Source organism: Panthera onca, chromosome A2, assembly GCF_046562875.1.
Source record: "Panthera onca isolate mPanOnc1 chromosome A2, mPanOnc1 haplotype 2, whole genome shotgun sequence".
Classification (NCBI taxonomy): domain Eukaryota; kingdom Metazoa; phylum Chordata; class Mammalia; order Carnivora; family Felidae; genus Panthera; species Panthera onca.
The window spans coordinates 84713550-84735933 of record NC_138340.1 but is presented as its reverse complement, the minus strand read 5'-3'; the positions used below and the strand labels follow the sequence as shown (position 1 = coordinate 84735933).

Genomic DNA, 22384 nt, shown 5'->3' with positions numbered 1-22384 from the left:
ACATGATTAGAAAAAGTATCAGGTATTTTTTTTAAACTGATTTGAGCTATATGTATTTAGGGCCTCTGGTTTCAGTTCTAGACCACAGGCCTGAGCATTCAAATCTCATATTCATTAAAAGCAGGCCTCTTAAATGCAAATTTGTCACTCTGCTAATGCTTCTGCTTTGCTTGAAATCATTTACACATGCAAATGAAAGTACATTAAAAGTGTCTTTACCAAAGTATTCATTTAGCTATCATTAAAATGAATTGAATCTCTATGTTGACAGGTATGTTTTTGTTGTTCTTGCATGAATCAACTGACCAGCCGTATGTGCAGACTTAGTCAACAGAGAATTCACAAAGGGTCTTGCTTCACAAAACAGAAAATAGATAAAGTGGAAAAAGCTTCCAATATTTTCTGCTGATATATCTGTTTCTTGATTTGTCCCTTGCTTTTAAGAAAAATTAAGCTTTATTAGAATAAAGCAAGTAATAAATTTTCCTATCATACATAAATGTGTTTCTGAACTATGATCACCTATTTGTCATTTAGCCAAAATCCCTTTGAGGCGTTCACTCAATTTGTTTCAGCTCAAAAGCAGAAAGATCCTCCGAGAATAAATTACCCATATTGCTGTTGAATTTATTTTTTAAAAAAGGATAAAATAGTTTTGCTTTTCAAGGCATGATGTGAGGTGCTAACACATAACAACTCTTCAACTTAGACCCTGAAAAATTCAACTTTTGAATGATAACTAATATTTAGCTGGATTCTACCTCTCAAATTCTTTCTGGATAGATGTATGCCCATCATAATCTTCCTATTTAGCTATACATGTAAGCTTAGTTTTAATATAATGACCAATTTTGTCATAAAAACCTTATCAGGCTTTTATTGTCACTATTAAACATTTTCACAGAAATAGCCATATTGCTAAACTACTAAAGCCTTATATTCAAAGTCTAGAATTGTGGTTTTCAACTGTTTTTAAAGCAATGGGATACTTTGTTTTAGTTTAAAGACATGATCTGATTTCAAGAAGGAGGCAAAGAGCAGCTTCTTTCCTCTAATCTAACAGACTCTTGTGGAGCACACGGCTTACTCAGATCTATTTCTGCTTCTCAGCACCTCTAGATCCTGTGGGCAAAACCAGGGCAGTACTCAGCTTGCTAACAGTAGGGTTTTTAAATATGTGGTCCAGGAAAGAGGTAAGGATACTGACACATTGGTGGAAGAGAAGAGAGATAGGAGTGGGTGCAATGTCTAAGTTCAGCCTTCTGTCCCCTGAATGGCTCAGCAATGACATGAGTTAGTTCCATCGTGAACCAGCAAGAAAATCAAAATATTTTCTTTTATTGTGCTAACTGTATATAATCATGGCACTTCATACAAATGGTCCAGAGTCCTAAGCTAGACAATCCATGGAGAACAACAGGACAAACTTCAAGTTATGAAAACCAATAACTCCCTTAAAATTCAAAATGCCTAAATTCAAATTACAGCATTTTGAAGATAATCTAGTGACTACCATTACAAGATAGGACGTTTTGGGGGATGATCAAAACCTGGAAACAGAACTTTTCTCTGAAATATATCTGTATAACATCAATTCTGTTACATACACCTCATAAAATGCAGGCTAAGGTACTATTGATCTAGTTTTTGTTTTTGTTTTTTTTTAGAGAGAGAGGGTACACAAGCAGGGGAGAGGGACAGAGGGAAAGAGAAAAAGGATCTTAAGAAGGCTCCATGACTTAGCAAGGAACCTGACACGGGTCTCCAGGTCAGGCTCAATCCCATGACCCCGGGATCATGACCAGAGCTGAAATCAAAACTCAGATGCTTAACCAACTGAGCCACCCAGGCACCCAGACCTAGATGTCTTTACAAGAGGCCTCCATTGGTCATGTGTGTGCCACACTTAGTATTCTGCAGCATCTGTCCACCAAGCTCTGATGAGCAGGGTTAGAGAGAACCAGTCTGGAGTTTAATAATTTTAATGGACCCTGAAGTAAAAATTCATTTGTACTGCATCCTGGTATCTTCAAATGCAAATTTTAAAAATATATGCTATTTTTGTTGTTGTATTAGCTACCTTAATGATGTAGATAGAATCACAGCTCCTGGATATGTCCCAAATGAGCAAGATGTTTTACATTCTCGAGTGAAAACAACTGGAATCATTGAAACTCAATTCTCCTTCAAAGATTTGCATTTCAGGTATGAACAATGTCTTTTCTAATCATCAACTGAAATATTCAATATGTATATATATATTTTTTTAATTTTTCATATATATATGTGAATATATATATGTATATGTGTATGTATATATATATATATATATATATATATATATATATATATATATATGTTTTGTTGTTTTTTTTTTTTTTAACAGAGAAAGGTCTAACCCATATTCAAGCCCAGTGAACCTTAGGCATACTTTCTAGGCCTTCCTAGCTCACTGTCGGTGCTACTTTCCCTTATTGCCTTCCTATAGCCCTGCACCCTACCCCCCACCCTAAGTCCCAATACTTCCTCCAAGAAAAATGCCTCTGTATTGACCAGGTGGTAGCTAGATTTTATTTTCCTCTTACTTGAAACTGATATCCTACTTAAAAAAAAGAAAAGAAAAGAAAATGTATTTAAATTAAATTTAAGTAACAGGTGCCACGGATACTATTTCCTTTACCTTCCTACTCTCTCATTTGCCTGAAATACTCTTATTAATTCATTTCCTTAATTTAAAATGATGCAAATAATTGAGAGGAGAACTATTTGAATGTGATGCCATTTACTGAAATAACAAGGCCTGTTTTATAAGCATGGTTTGGGTATGAAAATGAGTCCAGTATTTTTATTGCTGTCACATTATCAAGACCTTTCTAGAAATGCTAGTGCAAAATCACTCATTTTCTAAAAAAATGTTTTTAATGTTTGTTTATTTTTGAGAGAGAGACAGAGCACAACCAGGAGAGGGGCAGCAAGAGAGGAAGACACAGAATCCAAAGCAGGCTCCAGTCTCTGAGCTATCAGCACAGAGTCTGATGCAGGCTCGAACCCACAAATCATGAGATCATGACTTGAGCCGAAGTCAGATACTTATTTAACCAACTGAGCCACCCAGGCACCCCAAAACCACTCATTTTTTGAACCAAGAATTGGAAATCCAAACCATAGTGCTATAAAACATCATCATATTTAACTGCCTCTCCCTATGGATTGTTGATGAGATGGACTATTAAACATTAAAACCAGGTTCCAGATGTACCACTAAATAATGAAAAATTAATAAAAATACAATTAGTAAACCCATTCATGTACACAAAATGGGAATACTTTTAAAAAGTAGAAAAACAACGAAAGTGACATGAATTCTCTGTATCCACTTGTGAGGCAAAATTCACTTCAGTGGGATAAAAGCTTTAAATTTTTTTTAGTATTAGAAGTGGTGAGACGTAATATCTAATTAGAATAGATATTACAGAGATGGCCAGGATATTTTCAAGTTAATATCAAATAAAGCCCTTCAAAATTTACACCCAAATCTCAGGTCCACCAATAGTTAATTTTCTGAAAGATGACCCAAAGATCAAACCAGGATAAAGTGGCCACAAAGATTTGGATCCACATCCACTCTTGGCAAACATAAGCAGTTTGTTTTCGGTCCTGTCATCGCTGTTCCTCTTTGGCAACTACGTTCTCCAGGCTTCTGGTTTTTGATCCAGTTTCTAAGGTTTTCCCATGGGAGTCCAAGTCCAATTGCTTGGTCCCTCTGCCCCTCCTAACCCTGTCAAAGCATTACACAAGCTAATGGAATTTTCTGGATTTTAGATCGCTTGGACCATAAACCAGTTATGAAAATTAGTATCACATAATGAATACCTAGAAGCTTATAATTCAGTCATTCTCTGCAACACCAACTTAGTATCTTCTCAGAAATAGTCACTTTCACAAATTATCTGCCATATATATAGATATAGATATATGGCATATATCTATATCTATATCTATATCTATATCTATATCTATATCTATATCTATATCTATATATCTATATATATCTGTTCCTTGAACATTCCAAACCTTAGGACCTTGTTCTTCTCTTTGCTTAAAATGCTCTGACGCTGGATGAGAAGGACTGGCTCCTTCTTATCATTAGGTTCCCAAATCAGAAACTATCGCCTCATGGAGACTTATTCATCTGTTACCCATCGCCTCACATCCCTGTCACTACTACACCCAGTAGCGTACTGGTAAACATATCAATAGGATCTCTGGGACACAGGGAGAGGGAACGCCTGATGTATGGCTCTTGAGGATTCCCTTGCTATAAATACCCTAACAATGGTTAATTGCAACCTAGCAAAGTGAGGTCACTGAATGCGCACTGGGAAGAAATGTAAACAGCTCTCACTAGCCATACCAGTGGGAGCCAATGCCTTTATAACACTGAAATATCAGACTATTTTGTTACTTAAAAAAACACCAAAAACAAAAACTTACTAATGTGTGAAGTTTCCTTGTTTCTTTATTTGTTTCCTCCTTTGTTTCTGTTTCTGTCTCCTATGCTCTGAGCTCCTGGAGGCCAGGGTCATGTCTGTTTACAGTGCCGTCTCCTGTGATTATCACAGTGGCCAGCACAGAGTAGGTGTACTGTCAGTTCTTGCTGGATGAATAAATGTGTGATGCCAAGCACTATATATACCCTATTTTTACATGCTCATTATAACATGTTGACCTGAGTATTGCTGTCCTTATTTTGGATAAAGAAAAAAATTAAAGCTAAAATGAGGTGAAAGATTTCCTCAATATCATACATAGAAGTGTTAGAAATGTGATTAGAACATACATCTTTCTAACTTCAAAAACCACACTTCTTGCACTGCATGTCATTGTGGGCTGTTAGGTAAATTGGGACAGAAACCATTCTTTTTTAGGGGCACCTGGATGGCTCAGTCGGTTAAGCATCTGACTTTGGCTCAGGTCATGATTTCACGAGTTCGAGCCCTGCGTTAGGCTCTGTGCTGACAGCTTGGAGGCTGGAGCCTGCTTCGGATTCTGTGTCTCCCTCTCTCTCTGCCCCAACCCCACTCATTCACTCTCTCTCTCCCTCAAAAATAAATAAACGTTAAAAAACAAATTAGAAAAAAAAAAGAAACCATTCTTTTTTTCTGTAGAGTAAGTGCTTCTTCAAATGTTTTTGGTCATTCATAACTCCCTACAGAGAGAGAAGAGGACCTGTTTGTGAGATATCTCTGAGTTGGCAAGCCTCAGTACCTTTGCACATCTGTGCTTCTGAAACCAGGGACATGACAATTGCCAATGAACACATAAACCTCAGAAAGTCATGTCCATTATTTGGAACATCTATTTCACTCAGTAGCAAATAATACTCACAGAATTTTAAAAAATTATATCCTGAATAGAATACAGCATTTGCATTAATATTTAAAAAAATGATTTTAGGGGTACCTGGCTGGCTCAGTCAGTTGAGCACACTACTCTTGATCAGGTCATGATCCCATGGTCGTGGGATCAAGCGCTGTGTCAGGCTCTGTGCTGAGCATGGAGCCTGCTTAAGGTTCTCTCTCTCCCCCTGCCACTCTCCCCTGCTCATGCTCCCTATTTCTCTAAAAATTAAAAAAGGCAATTAATAAATAAAACATTATTTTAAAGATATATTACCTCATAATAGACCTCTTCAGAGTATACCTTTAAACCCCTATTGGTGTACCATTTTCCCATTCTTTTGTAGTTCTGTGTTTTGTGAGGCATTGTCTTAAGTCATATAGACAGGTGATTGCCTATGCTGCTTTCATATATTGCCGGTGCTTATGAAGGAATAAGAAAAGGACTTGCTAATTCTCTATGACAGCATCAATGCTGAAATGGAAGGTGTTTGTGAATTGGATTGTGAAACCAAGTTAGGATTTCTTTTGACGTAACAGTTTCTATACCACACAAATACAACCTCTTTGCATTCATTCAAACAGGTTTGCAGCTCTTTTGTTTTAATGTTTTATTTTTCTTCTTCCTGAAGAGGGTGTATTATTAAAGGCATTTTCTGTTAGGAAATGGAGAAGGATAATAACTCAAATGCAGGGAATTTCTTTAAAAACAAGTATTTAAACAATGAAGTTTTGAAAGTATTTAAATTTTACTACAAAATTTAAAAAAGGCAACTATACTTTTTTCTTAAGGAACTATTTAAAATCATTTAATTACGTTTTTAAGCTTAGTCACCGCAACTGAGATATATTAATCCCTTAATAATTTCCACAGTTAAATCACTTGGTTTTTTTTTGAAGTGCTGAATAGGATTATCTAAAAGTACACAGACTTTTATAGTATAAAATTTGGTAGTGTTTCAAAATAGAAAGTCTAAAAATAAGATACCTTCCAACTTCATTTCGGTAAGTGCCCAGGTATTAAAATATATTGCATTAGCATTGATTTGAATTCACATAGCATAAATCATCCTATGACTATTTAAAACTAAAGATTTAATTTGCATACTAAACTAGAGAACTCTAGAATTTTAAACAGGAACATCAAAATGAAAAATTCTGTCTGTTAAGATACTGTATCATCTTCCTGTATCACCTAATTTAATGGAAATTACCTTAGAGTTCTTATCAAACCAGAACTCCAACAGTCAAATGTAAAATAAATTATCTTTACAAATGTTAAAGTACTATGTAAATGGAAAACACAAGTGTGAGCTCTTTTATTGTTATAAAATAATCCCTCAGGACGAAGAACTTACAGATTTATAATGATTTATCCAACAATGATAGAGAAGCCACTTTCTCCCTAATTTGTTCCACAATTAAACAATAGAATTAAGAGGACATAAAACTATATGGAAGTCGAGGAAGAGAGGTCAGCAATTATTACAACATAGAGTTTTAGGTTTTATAAATTCAACGTAACTATTCTCAACAATATTTGAGTGGATCTATGAGATACATTATAATTTTCTTAAATTTCAAATTGATCATATGCACTCTGTTTATTTCTGTGGGGGCATAAGTCAGTTTAGGAGTGAGTCTGATTGTCTACTCAGCTGCTAGATCTCAAATTAGCTTTGTCCTTCTCTATTAGATCTCACAGAGCAATCACTCATGTATAGCTATATATTTGTTTCAAGTATGTTCATGGTTAGTATTATCAAGACAATAAGCTATGTAACATGTCTAATTTATTCTAGTGATATATTTTAATGACTTTGTGAATTATACTATTCAATAATTAGAGAATTATCTAGTGGGTATATCAAGTTCCAAACAAACACGCACACATTTTGTAGCAAGTATATAATGTTATTAACAATTATGAGCATTTAGAGACCCTGACTGTTTTATGGTTATAACTCCTTTTGATTCTGTTTTTTATATACAAGCAGTGAAGGGATTTAGAATGATCTCTGTGCATATCTTTTTTGTCTGCAAATATCTGTCCTAATCTATTTTGAGAACTTGGCACCAGAGAAAGACTTGGTTAGGCTATTTTGTGATGGCTGTGTGGTGGTGACACAGATCTATCCTGGCCCTTTAATATGTTGCCATCTTAAGATGGTTTAATATTATATGGTCAAATATCTTAAAAAAGCTCCACCAACAGAATAATTTAAAATAAATTCCAAATCAGGTTAGATTTTCGTTTTTTTTTTAGCGTAGATTATGCAATAATTTTTAATTGCTATGAAGTACAGATTATTTCATTATAATCTATCTAATATGAACTGTGAATAATCTTGTGTGGTTAAATATTTAGCCAACTGTTTGACACAAACCCATAAAATTCAATAGCTTTCCGAACTGTTTAAAATAGATTATAAAACACAACTGTTTAATGTAAAGCCAACTATTTAATATAAAACTCTGGCAGTTCGCCCTATATTAATACCATGGGTAGTTTAACAAATAATCAATGTTCAGTTATCACCTAAAAGCCTTGCCTGTGGATTTTTAGTTGTATCATACAACTCAGGCATTTAAAAACTTTTTTTTTAATTTAAGAATTCTGACTTAAATATCAGAATTAATAAGAAAATATGTATTACCAAAATATACATTAAAAAACTTCATGCAAAATGCAAAATGAGAACTGCATATTCTATTCAATATCATTAAGGCTCTGGTTACCTTAACTGCTCAAGGAATTGAGGATACTCAATCTGTATCACATGTACATTTACCTCATTAATTGTTATGTAGATTTGACGAATCCAAGTGTTCAGTCAGCAGAAATGAATGTTTTTCTCTGATTTCTACTTTTGTTTTTCACAGAATGGTCATGATGGAATATATATGTATCCATACTCCCATATACTTATATATTTATATATACTCATATACATTCTTAAATATATTTTTATATAGAAGAATACTTATTCAATGAAATATATAAGTAAATGCTTCTACTTTGGGAATCTTGAAAATGTTTCAATAGATTGTAATGCTTTACACCTCTAAAATAAGCCCCAAATTAAAACTTAGAGAAGGAGTTAAAAGTGAAGAGAGATGTATGACAAGAAAGGACTACAATAGCAGGAAAACAAAATGTAACTTCTTAGAGCTAACATTATATCCAGTACACTCAATATGAAAACAAAACTCCAGATGTTGGTCTGATCTGCTAATGAACATTTCAATTCTGTAATGGCAGATGACATTAGAGCAATGGCCAATGCTTCCTGGACCTTTGTCTCTAATGTCAACCTGCTCCCATGCATATATACACACACACCACTGTTTATCAAGTGAATCATAACATGAGTAGGTTATTGGCATGCAATCTAAGACTTTCAAAAGTCATTTTTATCAACATAACGAAACACTCAGAGGGCAGATCTTTGTCCTCCCTTCCTTGGGAGAAAGCTAAGCCTATTAAAATGTGTTTAGTGGAGGCTGCATGATAGGTTAAAAGAACTGTCGGCTAAGGGTCATACTACATTTTATACCCCTCACTGATTTTATACATTTACCTGAAGAGAAGAGCTACCCTTACACAAAGATGTTAATATCAACAGTAGGCTTTGAAGACGCTGAATGATCAGAGAAAGTCGGCAGAGAGCCAGTGAGATTGCTGGGCTTGCTTTGACTCTCATCTCAAAGGTTTTGCAAACATTCTATTTTTGGGGAAAGCCATTTGGTATCATTACATTGTAGAAAAGAAATACATGGGAAGTATATGAAATTTCTGTTTTTCCCTTTTCCTGGGGAGTTTATATTCCCCTAGGAGTCCATAAATTGGTAATACTCATACCTTGATCATTCTTATTACCGTTTTCATTGCAAGGGGTTCCCTGCAATTTTTTTTCTTATTCAAAACTATTAATATTAGATTACCCTCTTTGAGGTAAAATATATGACCACCATGCTAGGAATCTGAGCAGTTATACTAAGTCACCCTGTCAGATTTGTAACTTTTGAATATAATCTAATTGAAAATATAAAAGTGATTTTAAAAAAGAAATTATCAGGTGTGGGTGGCTCAGTTCGTTAAGGGTCCAACTCTTGATTTCGGCTCAGGTAATGATTTCACGGTTCATGAGTTTGAGCCCTGCATTAGGCTCTGCACTAATGGAGTGGAGTCTGCTTGGGATTCCCTCTCTCCCCACCCTGCTTCTTCCCTCTCTTTCTCTTTAAATAAATAAACTTGAAAAAAATAAAAAAGAAAAAAGAAATTATCAGACAGATAGCTTACTTAGTTGGCCATAAAAACAGAGATAAAGAAGCTCAAAAACAAATGCTAATTAACTCATCCAAGTCCTATTTAGTGGGGAAAACTTAATCAAGGTGTCCTGGAATTTGGTTCCTGCAGCAGTATCATTTCTACTGTGGAAACTGAAGATTGGGCTGTCTTAGCACAAACATTCTATTCATCTAGCAACTTTTGCCCTCATTCCATGATTGGTTAGTTCTCCATTGTAGGATGTCCAGTATGGAAGCAAACCCTGGAGAGAGGACTAGAACACAAGAGAAAACAAGAATTATGGAGATATTTACATGTTAAAATCTAGTGGGTGGAGATACAAGGAGTTGTTTTAGTTTGAAAAGCCTACAAGGAATTTAAAACTCTGATGTATATTCAGTCCTCTGTGCACCAAAACCCACAACTTGATGCATCTTTGTTCAGTCACAGTATCACAGTTCTTTACCAGATATGATCCATCATATACTCATGTGATCAAGTGGAGAATATACACAATAGCTAGATCCCCGGAGGTCTATACCATCACCATTAAAATAATGGAACAAAACACCTGGTAAGGGGAGAGTTTTACATTTTTGCCCAGTTTGACAATACATAGAGCTATTGTTTGGCTTAGGGGAAGGATAGACTGTACAGTGAAGGTAATTCTGGCCCACTGGTGAGAGCTTAAGAGTTTTAAAGCTAACTGTGGACAGTATGTACTAGTTGGGGACCTCTGGTCTAAGCAAATAGACTGACACATGATGAGGTTCACTATCATACCCACAGAACCTATCATGGTGCCTGGTACATAATAGCCTCTACAGATATTAGTTGAATTACTAAGCCTTGGGCAAGTTGCTTTAATGTCTCATCTGAAAAAGAGAAACAATAGTTGTACATAAACTATATGTATATTTACATGTATATGTATAAACTATAAGTTTATATTTTAAAATTTGAGTAAATTGTTATAGATTGCTTACATGCCTGGCAAATAAACTCTTATTAGGTATGTTACATTAAAATTAAGATATTACTGGGGTGCCTGGGTGGCTCAGTCAGTTGAGCATCTGACTTCGGCTCAGGTCATGATCTCACGGTCTGTGAATTCGAGCCCTGCGTGGGGCTCTGTGACGACAGCTCGGAGCCTGGAGCCTGTTTCGGATTCTGTGTCTCCCTCTCTCTCTGACCCTCCCCCATTCATGCTCTGTCTCTCTCTGTCTCAAAAAAACAAATAAACATTAAAAAATTTTAAGAAATAAATAAAAAAAAATAAAATTAAGATATTACAATTGGTGATATGAGCATTTATGGAGGAAATCAAAGTCACGATCCCAACTATTTCCATTTGTACTACATGTTATAATTTCAATAGATAAAACTACTTTTCAAAGTCTGAAAAAAAGACTAAGATTACTTTATAGATCAAAAAAAACTACAGATTTAAATGTCTGAATGCGTATTTATTATCCTTGCTTCCATAAGAGTGTTGACTGGTTTTTAACAATTAAGTTTGTTGATTGATTTACTCATAATATAACCTTGAAGTCAAAATGCTGTCCTCTTCCTCCATTTATACTGCAAGTCTGAAACTGCAGAGGGCTTGGTATTACCAGCACCTGTAACAGTCTTTATTGACACTGGATTTAAATTTCCAAATCACATAACCACTGAACTCCTAAGCACTATCATGAATATTGTGAGCATCTTCTCTTTCAATCTACTACTGAACTCTTTTTGTACTGGTGTGTGTGTGTGTGTGTGTGTGTGTGTGTGTGTGTGTGTGTGTATTTGAGGACTTTCAGTTCCATATGTTTGTTCCCTACCTGGTTCATATATGAAGTGTGCAGTAGTAAAGAAGGGCAATGTATTATACTTTTATCTTCAGTAATGTCAGCTGATTGACATTTATTATCCCAAGTATAGTTATTGCCTTTGTAATCTTTGTGCAGCTTGGATGTTTCTTAGTAATTAATGTCTTGCGGTTAAGCTATTACAAAAGCCCCATAACTCCTTTCTCTGCCTCTAGTCTCTTTCTTATCAAATCTATCTTCTGGACTCAGATCAAAGTGACCGAATATAACAACAAACAAACAAACAAACAAACAATTTTAATTCCCTGCCCCCAAATCTCACATCATTCCCCACTGATTCTAATATAAATATCTTCTCATGTGATATAAAAGGCCTCATTCATCTATTTCTGGCCTGACTCATCAGCCTTACTCCTGCCTGCTCAAATCCTTTGCTCTTGCTGTTTTCTCTGCTGCCTTTACATGGAATGTTTTCCCCAGACATCCACTTGCCTCCACCCCCCATCCTAAAATTTTAATGACTGCAGTTTCTGATTACTTCAGTTCCAATTACCCCTACACTCTCTATCTGTATATCCTATGTCTGTTCACAAACACACAACATGCACTACTGCCTTCTCTGCCACCAGCAAATTAGAAGCTTCTTGAGGTTGAATCTCTAATGCCTGGCATGATCAATAAATATTTATTGAATAAATGAATAATGAGCAGGCCATATATCTCAATGGCTTTATCTAAGTTTTCATGTTCCCCAAAATATAAATTATGTGCTTACCCTAAACATGCCATGTCCTCTCATTCCTTAATGACTTTTGCACCTGCACTTGATATCGAAATCCACCCTCCATCCCATTAACATGCAATATATTCATTTGTTCGGCAAATATTTATTGCATGTCTACTGTAGGTCAAACATAGTGCCTGATACTGGGAATATAGTTGTCACTAATATAGTTAAGTCCCTGCCCTGAGGTTGGTATTCTATTAAGAAGATGGTAGATATTAAACCCATAAAAAATAAACAAACTAATTAATTACTGATTATGACAATCACTACGAAGCAAAGAAAGTGATGCAATAGAAATTAAATGGGGATAGGAAGAGAGACCATTTACATAGATGACCAAGGAGGCTTCCTTGTGAAGGAGACACTGACTGTAAGACCTTCAAGTTGCGAAAAAGGCAGAGTTATGTGAGGAAAAAAGTGACTGTGCAGTAGTCCTGAAGCAGCAAAAAGTAGGTTTATACTAAAGTCACTTAAAGAATAGCCTTGTGATTGGACTGGATTAAAGAGGAAAGTGGTATGAACTAAGCTGGAAAAAGTAAGCAGGAACCAAAATAGCCAGAGCCTTAAGGGTCATCAAACCAGTCTGTGTTTGGTTCCATGGCTAAGAAGCCTGTGGCAAATCACAGAGTTTTGCAGTGGCTATGGTGAGCATGGCGAGCTTGCGGAATTTGGGGAACTTGGGCAAGTTGGGGAGGTTGGGGAGGTTGGTGGCTTGGGGCACCTGGGTGGCTCAGACAATTAAGCATCTGACTCTTGATTTTGGCTCATGTCATAATCTCATGGTGGTAGGATTGAGCCCCGCATCAAGCTCTGCACTGAAAGCATGGAGCCTGCTTGGGATTCTTTCTGTGGCCCTCCCCTGTGTACTTGCTCTCTCTCTGTCTCTCTCTCAAAATAAATAAATAAACTTAAAAGAAAAAAAAAAAAGAAATGTTGGTGGCTTGCACAAGACAAGGGGACTTGGAAAGAAGAGGATGAGTTGGGAACTGCATTTTGTATGTGTATTATATGGAGGGTAAGGGAAAGGGAGGTCTTAAGAATAGAAACTCCTAGTTTCTTTACCAAGTTGCTATGTCTACAATGATGTCTTTTGCTGAAATACTAACACAGGGGGAGGGCCAAATTCTAAAACACTTCCTGTGAGTAGGTTCCATGATGACTCTGGCTGACTTAAGTTTTCCTCTGGGCTCACATTTTACCTTGCATATTAGAGTATTTATTATATAATACTATAATAGCATATTGGTTTTCTCTCTGCATGACAGAGAGCTCTTTGAAGCTAGTGACTGTATCTATTCATCTCTGTGTTTGTAGTCCTCGCACAGTGTGTAGCACATAAAATGCAAACAGTCATTGTTTGAATGAACAAATGAATGTAGCAAGAGGTAAGAGAAGAAACAGGGATTGTAGTATCAGAACTATGGTGGCTTCCAATCTTTTTGTAGGTTCTGTTCATTTAAGATTATGCAGAGATTTTTTTTTTTAAATTATTGTTCTGGTACAGTTAACATGCAGCATTCTGTTAGTTTCGGGTGTACGATATAGTGCTTCAACACTTCCACACTATGCATAGCCTTTGATCGAAGTTTCTCGACTCTAATAGATTTCTTACTAAAACCATAAGCTGCTTAAAATTCCTCAGTCCCCCAAAGCCAGTATGTGAGTTATTGTATCTTTTATCTAGTTTTCATGAATACAAAAAAATGAAAGAAAAAAAGATAAACTTTCTCTTTTTCCATAGTCCTTGAGCTGCAAATTGACCAATTAAAATATCTTATAATCAATAAAAATAAAATCTTTTAAAGATAGGAGAGCATTCATTTATAACTAGAAATGTTAATATTAATGTAACTTTTGATAGGTATCTCTAAGGTTTGCTATTCTTTTTTTTTTTTTTTAAAGAATGTTCGACGTAGGAGGACAGAGATCTGAGAGAAAGAAATGGATTCACTGCTTTGAAGGCGTTACATGCATTATATTTTGTGCCGCGCTCAGTGCCTATGACATGGTCCTAGTGGAAGATGAGGAAGTGGTAAGTCTAAAAGGAAAGCAAGGCCAGGGTAAAACAAACAAACAAACAAACAAACACCTAAGCATTTGTGCTTTCCGACATTACTACCACACTCCCCAACTCAGTGAATTCCTTCCAAACATAGATGTTATTTCTAGAGCTTTGCTTATAATACCCGATGTTAATATTTTGCAAATAATAATCCTACACATTCTCATCTTTTATACCTAACAGAACAGAATGCATGAAAGTCTTCACCTATTCAACAGTATCTGTAATCACAAGTACTTTGCAACCACCTCCATTGTCCTGTTTCTCAATAAAAAGGATCTCTTTCAAGAAAAAGTAACCAAAGTGCATCTTAGTATCTGCTTTCCAGAATACACTGGTAAGATCTTCTTTCTTTAATGCCATACTAAATTCTTTTTAAAATGTTTTTTAATGTTTATTCATTTTTTGACAGTGAGAAAGAGAGTGCAAGCGGGGGAAGGGCAGAGAGAAAGGGAGACACGGAATCTGAAGCAGGCTCCTGGCTCTGAGCTGTCAGCACAGAACCTGACTTGGGGCTAGCACTCACAAACCGTGAGATCATGACCTGAGTCGAAGTCAGTTGCTTAACCGACTGAGCCACCCAGGTGCCCCACTAAATTCTTACATAGACCTATATTTTCCTATCTGCATCTTGACAGGTAGCATCTATGAAGTTGAGGCTTATGATAATTGCTTGAGTCACGTGTATGATCCAAACTGGAAGAATCCAAACTGTTTGCAGATAAACAGAAAACCTTCTACATTAAAGCAAAGCTCTAGTCAATAAACAGGAGGTTAGGTAGATCAGGGTTGCTACTCTATGTATTAAACAACATTGAAAATTATATTATCTTAAACATTATAAACAATATATTACAAATTGACATTTTTTTACGTATTCCCCAATGAAACCTTATAATGCAGTGGTTGCTCGAAGTCAGAATTAAGTTTTCCGAAGGACAGTTTGAATGATTTTGAGAATAGTGACATTTTCTCTTTCCAGTTTTCCTAGATCCTAGAATTTTAGTGCTGATTCTGTTAATCAGTGACTATAAATGTCAGGTCTATAGGTGGGTTGTTTTTCCCTCAGAGACAACTTTTTTTTTTTCGTATATAGTTAAATGTTCTGTTGTTAATGATATTATGTAAGATGGAAATTTTCATGATTTAAACACAAATAGAAGCCCAATTCCACCACTGAGATACTTGGGTAACCCAAATGTTACTAGGCATGGTATTCGGTCGCAGTAACTATGCTAATCTAAAACAGTTGCTTATATCTTTCCTCTAGCTTTGTGAATATTATCATTTCTGTGTTAACACATTTATCATGTGATTAAATATAGTCACGATTCCATGTTGAATACTACAAACTAAATATAGACTAAGTAAAGCTCTTTATGTTTTCTTCTAACTAATCGACCATTTCTTAGAGCAGTCTTTAGTTTACAGGAAAAATGAACAGAAAATACAGAGTTTCCATATACTCCCTCTGTGGTCACATTCTGGTTTCCCTTATTATTAACATTTTGCCTTGATGTGGTGTATTTGTTACAACTGACTGATAGATATTGATACACTATAACTAAAGTCTATAGTTTTCAGTGGGGGCTCTCTGTGTTACTCAGTTCTGTATGCTCTCCCAAATCCATGTCATGTATCCACCATGACAGTAACACACAGAATCGTTTCACTGCCATAAAAATCATCTGTGTTCCACTATAAATTTATGTTTTTCCCCTCCCTTCTCTCTCGTGGCAACCTCTGATCTTTTTATCTATAGCTGTGCCCTTTCCAGAACGCATATAGCTGCAATCATACAATATATGGCATTTTCTGACAGACTATTTTCGCTTTCATTTTTAAACGCAATAAATTCCCTCCACCACTTTTCATGGGTTGATAGTCCATTTCCTTTTATTGTTGAATAGTATTCCATTCCATAAAGAAACTAGTTTCTTTAACCTTTCGCCTATAGAAGGACACCTGAATTACTTCCAATTTCTGGCAATTCTGAATAAAGCTGCTATAAACATCTATCTTCATGATTCTGTGCACACATAAGTTTTTGTGTAAATACCTAGAAGCATATTTGCTGGACTGTATGCTAATACCATGTTTAGCTTTATAAGAAACTGCCCAACTGCCTTCCCAAGTGGCTGTACCATTTCTCATCCCTACCAGCAACGAATTAGAGTTCCTATGGCTCAACATCTTTGCCAGCATTTGGTGTTGTTAGTGTTTTGGATTTTAGCCATGTTACATGGTTATAACAATTGTCCCTCATGGCATTTTTCTCCTAGATACAATAAAGTGGGGAACAAAATCTCATCTCCTTGGAAAATCTTTATGCTACTGCCCTATTGTGTGTTAGGTTCCCACCAAGTATATTCTGTTATAAAGCCCACCAACAGATCACTTTTGGCTACCTTGTGTTTATTACCATTTGTATTTTTATTGATCCGTTATGTCTTCTGCTTCCAGCCTAAACATTCCCAAGCCCACCTTTCATCGACCCTCCATTTAGTTCTACTAAAGCATCAGTCAAGAATAGCTGTCTTGGGGTGCCTGGGTGGCTCAGTCAGTGAAGCAAGGATCCAGCTTTGGCTCAAATCATGATCTCACGGTTTGTGTGTTAGAGACCTGCGTCAGGCTCTGTGCTGACAGCTCAAAGGCCGGAGCCTGCTTCGGATTTTATTTCCCTCACTCTCTGCCCCTGCCGCTTGTATATTCTCTCTCTCAAATAAATAAGCTTCAAAAAAAGAACAGCTGTCTCTACTTGTACATATGTCATTTCAAGCCCTTTGTTTAATTAGCAACATAGTCTCTAATCTGACCCATGCCATCCTTTCTACTTGATTTGCTACAATTCCAACTAGATTCTGCAAAGTGCACACTTGCTGCTCAACCCTACTTTCGAGTCTAGTGACACAGGCCATTCTCCTGCTTTTGGCCTTCACTCATGCTATTTCCTTCTCTCTTCTAGCTACCCCTCAAGATCCAGCTCAAATACCACCCTCATTTTGTAGACTACTCATCTCCAATTTCTATTCTTTTAGTTCATATTAAAGCACATACACACACCCACATACACAGAGACATGCACAGCCTTTGTCATGTATATAAGCTTCATTACTAGCTTATTTATGTATGTATGTTTGTATTCTTACTGTATTGTGAGCATTTCAGCCAAATGAAGTCCCTACCCAGCTGGGTAAGCATAGTTCCCAGCAACGTAACATTGCATAAATCCCTGATAAGTGACCATTGCCATCTTGATTTTTCAATAGTGAGTATATCAAATAGTAGCACACAAAGTAAAATGCTAAAACCTACTAATATTATTTCTAACTTCATTCATTTTTAAATGTAATTAACATTTCTTTATTTCTTTTTGTAACAAGGACCAAATACATTTGAAGATGCAGGGAACTACATCAAAAACCAGTTTCTAGACCTGAATTTAAAAAAAGAAGATAAGGAAATTTATTCCCACATGACCTGTGCTACAGATACCCAAAATGTCAAGTTCGTGTTTGATGCAGTTACAGACATAATTATCAAAGAGAATCTAAAAGACTGTGGGCTTTTCTAATCAGCCCTTTTTTCTTCCACTCTTGTTCTTGTACACTTTTCAAGATATAAAAGGAAAGGTGCTGTGTGATGTGTTTAGTTTTAATAATATTAACTTATCTAGAAATATAACTAGTGTTATAAAACAAAAAGTTTTCATATAAAAATTTTAACATATTATCAGCTCTCTCTGGATGTTTCAGTTTCTTTGGCACAGTGAGGATGGGGGTGTCTTTGATGTCTGATGTCCTTAGGTCTGAAAATATACATTTTGGTAAAGCTCTATCAGTACATATCACTGACACTGAATTTTCTTGGTAGTAAATTTCTGTATTGTGGTCCATTTTTAATCATAGAACAATGAAAAAATGCAAAGTATCCCATATTATTTTCATTGGCTAGAATTTGAGAGGCATTTGTTTTCACTGATATGTAATTGTGCCTGTACTATAAAGACTATTTATTATTGGCCCATTACTCCTATTCAGTAAGCTGCTAATGAAATGTTCACTCTACATGTACTTGTTGATAGGAAATTTTATATGCAAAAGAAATGCACGTAATTTTATCTGTCATGTTTTCCTTTGAAAAAAGTGATCAATGCTGAATTTTACCTTAGAATTGAAGATTTTAACACAATATCATTTTGTATCAGCCTAGTTAAAAATGGGACCGTGTATGGTCAAATATATAGCATAAGGCTGTTCAGGCTGAACAACAGTCCTTAATGGAGTACTTATTCTCACATTTTGCTCCAGAGTGGGCATGGAGCATTATTACAATTGATTACAATTTTAAGCCACAGAGAGGAAAATAATTCAGTTTCTTAACACTAGTATGTTTTGCTTTTATGAATAAGAAGTAGGAAGTAAGAGTGAGTAATTAGGAGATTTTGTGGAAGAGAAACATTGAGCTTTTCAGTACTGTAAGGTTCATTCTAAATGCTATACAGTATGCTAATGGTCAAGCCTGTTTTTTTAAAAACTAATCTGGTGCCTTACAAACCAAATCATATGATTTGCAAAAAAAGATGACTTCTTCCTTTCTTGAAGTGTGTAACATTTATAACATATACTTTTCAAGCAGGTCTTAATACTGTTTGCCTTCTACCATGGGAAAAAGATGATACACAGGTCAGAATAGTAGGTCAATGCATGAGATTTCTAACTACCCTGAAAAGAGAGCTAATTAGGTTTTTACAAGCTAGATGAGGAAAAGGTAAATTAACCCATTTGCCAATCTGATGAATTCAGGTAGTTTTGTCTCAATGTCACTTCTTCACTTCACGGTTCTGTAACATTTCCATTCTAAACACTTAAGAATTATCACTATTCCATAAGTAGCCTTGACTGGAGTGTCTGTGGCTTTATTTTCAAAACCATAAAGGAGTTTTCAACAAATACATTCCTACAAAAATTTCATAGTAAGAAAAATTAATTGGAAATTTCTTTGCAGAATATAAATTTTTAAGGAGCCTAAGATAGCAAGGACAAAAAAAAGAGCAAACATTTAGCGTGAGAATTTAATAAATTTTTCTGGTTGAACCAATATCTATATGACTAAAACCAATAATGTGCTAGGAGATATTCAATGTTAAGAGATTTTACATTAAGATTACAAATGCTATCATTTCATCTATTGCTTTATCTTTTTATTTTCTCCCATTCTCCTTTAGCCTGCTTTTCTCTACCAGTGTGAAGAGAATTTCCAGTAAATGAGCAAGATGTTTTGTGAAATGTTACTATTATTATTTGGATTTTGACTCTGTCTTACCCTTTGGATTTCTCTTTTTGGTGTAAAGCATGGGGTCAGAAATGGTTCATTTTATCTTTTACAAATACATAACTCATTTCAATCTGTGCAAAAAAAAAAAAAAAAGGCAAGTAGAAATGTTGTAAAATACCATTCTGTGAGAAATTTTAAAAATATGTTAAATGACCAAACTAAAATTAGAGGTCAGTTTGGATTATGGGAGGGGGGGAACCCTTAAATTCCTTCCTACCCTATGCTTGGAATTTTAAACATTTCTTCACAATCACAAATTGTTGTTATGCTAAACAATGCATTTTCATTAAAAAGAGAAATTTTTAGTAGAGAAAACAGATGTTTGCATCATTTCTTAAATGATCACCCTCCTTAAAATTGCATCTATTTGTGATTTTACTTTTTAAGTTTTTAATTAAAAAGGTTGGCGTAGAAGCACAGTATTTTGAACTAATTAGAGTAACAAATGGAAAATCTGGGAAATCTGGAAAAATCCTCTGGCTTTACCCAGAAGAAACTTGTACTGAGACCAGCAATGTTAAAGTTGGTTAGAATTCAATATTCCAACTGCACAGTTAGTGTTGTTGCTTTGCTAGTGTCTCAAAGAGGCAGTCTTAGCCTTTGTCAAAGTTCAAATGTTATTATACTGATATTTTCCTTTTCTGTTATTTGAGGTCTCCCTCACTCAGAATGTTCTCAAATCCTCATGCCTTAGATTTGTAACACTCCCAACTCTTTCACTTCTAAAATGTGCCCAACTGTGGACACACTACAGTACCTCAGAGATCTGGGGCAGGCTTCCATCTAATGGGGTCACCAACAATTAATCCTTGCAGAGTTTTTCCAGAAGCATGAACTGGTGAACAGATAAGTCTTTGCACCTTGGGACTAGTGACTACAGAGTTAATTCAAGAAGAGTATTAATTGGTAATACCCTTGAATCAAATATTAAAGTTGGTGACTCTAAAAAGAAGCTCTATAGAAAAGGGTTTTCAAATTCTAGGAAATCTACCACATACATTATAGATATCCCATATCCTATTGATTAACAGAATTTATAAACCAACACCAGTCTTCAAGTGTATCCTACAAATTGGTAAACTAATTCTTCAGGCCGTGGGCCTGTCCTAACACGGGTTTTTTTTGTTTTTGTTTTTGTTTTTTACTTGATCCATTATCTTATTTAATCACGAAATATATTTTCAAATATTTGCACAGAATCATTCAGGCTTGACTTAGTCAAACAATATGTGAGGAAAAATAAATTTTGTGTGTGGACATAGGTTTTTCCTCTCTGACATCACTTCAGAATCAGCAGTGGATGAGCTGGTTAACATGAGTCAACTACTAAAAATAAGATATTTGTAAGAACTATAGGAGCAACTGTGAATCCTCTCACTTAGAATAACTTTAAAAATAGGAGAGGCGACCCTCCATCTTGTTGCAGTAAGTATTCAATTAATTGATAATCTAACCAGCTGGGGCCTTCTTTCTTTTTAGGCCTTTCCTGACAATCTTACCTACTAGTCTCCAGCCACATGAGGGCATACTAACATCATGTGTTTTTCTACCCAAATGTTGCACAAATAATAAATTTAGATGGCCAACAGCTTTAATGAGACAGATAATAAAATCCTACTAAGAAATATAACTCTGTTGTCCTTCCCAGGTCAGTAGGATCTGATCATCTTCTGATAATCATAATGTGCACTATTTGAGCCAAATCTGTGAATAACAAATCTATCGAAATAGGTCCAAATTTGTTTCGTGATATACAGATACTTAGTCTTTTCTCATGCTCTGATTTCTTTTTTTTTTTTTTGACATTTTGAACCTGTTGTTTAAATCTAAGTTATCATTAGTTTTGTACAGTGTGCTTTTCCATATTGTTTCTAAAATATTGTGTCTAAAATCTTGATTAGCTTACAGAGAAATGTAGGAGAAAAATAATTTGATGTTTAACCACTAGGTTTCATGAATAGTAATTAAATGGCTGCTTATTAATGTGTTTCTTTTCAATAAATCAAAGTAAAATTCCACCCGGCTATCACATTAAGCATCCCATTATTGTGTTTATTACAACTTTTTCCCTAATCGCCGCTCCACCAAATCAACAAGAAAATAAGTGCCCTGTGACATTTTGTTGTTACCAGCCCTGTTGCTGCCAAACACGTGTTTCATTAGTAATAGCACAATTTTTATTTTAAGCCACGTTTGTCACACTAGTTAAGAAATAAATACAGTCACATGAAAGAAAAAGGAAATAAAAAAGGCCCTAATTTAATTCCTGGGACAGTCAGGGCCCTCTAACTTTGACACCCTTCAGGAAACAAAGAATAAATGAGACCTATAAGCAAAGTGATTATTTGAGAGACATTCATCTTTTCTAAATTCATCAGATTGGAACTAAACCTTGCACATATATGTGATTGAAAACATTCTTTTCAGTGGATATTGCTGTGTTTTCTTTTTTGAAAAAGAAAAATGGCCACATGTGACATGCCATTATAATATCAGAACCAGGGGTGACTGTTTCTACTTCAACATATTAAAAGGCTTACACTGGAGAACATACTAGGTGACTGGACTTGCATAAGAAAGTTAGGCATGAAAAGCACCGCATGCAGAATGCCAAAGATAAAGATGACCTATGCTGTGATTATGTACCCTATCCAATTAGAATCTGAATATTTTATTACATTAAAAATATTG

The 22384-nt window shown here is 35.4% G+C and overlaps 1 protein-coding gene across 1 annotated transcript in view; it reads left to right on the top strand.

Moving 5' to 3' along the window:
• The window catches only part of GNAT3 (G protein subunit alpha transducin 3), a 63221-nt gene extending 41516 nt beyond the window's left edge, over window positions 1–21705 (top strand). Inside the window, exons 5-8 of the mRNA XM_060632329.3 lie at window positions 2077–2205; window positions 14197–14326; window positions 14540–14693; window positions 17740–21705. Coding sequence (XP_060488312.1) covers window positions 2077–2205; window positions 14197–14326; window positions 14540–14693; window positions 17740–17930 — 604 coding nt within the window. The 3' untranslated portion in view covers window positions 17931–21705. The remainder of the gene's footprint in view (window positions 1–2076; window positions 2206–14196; window positions 14327–14539; window positions 14694–17739) is intronic.
• The last annotated feature ends 679 nt before the right edge of the window (window positions 21706–22384 follow it).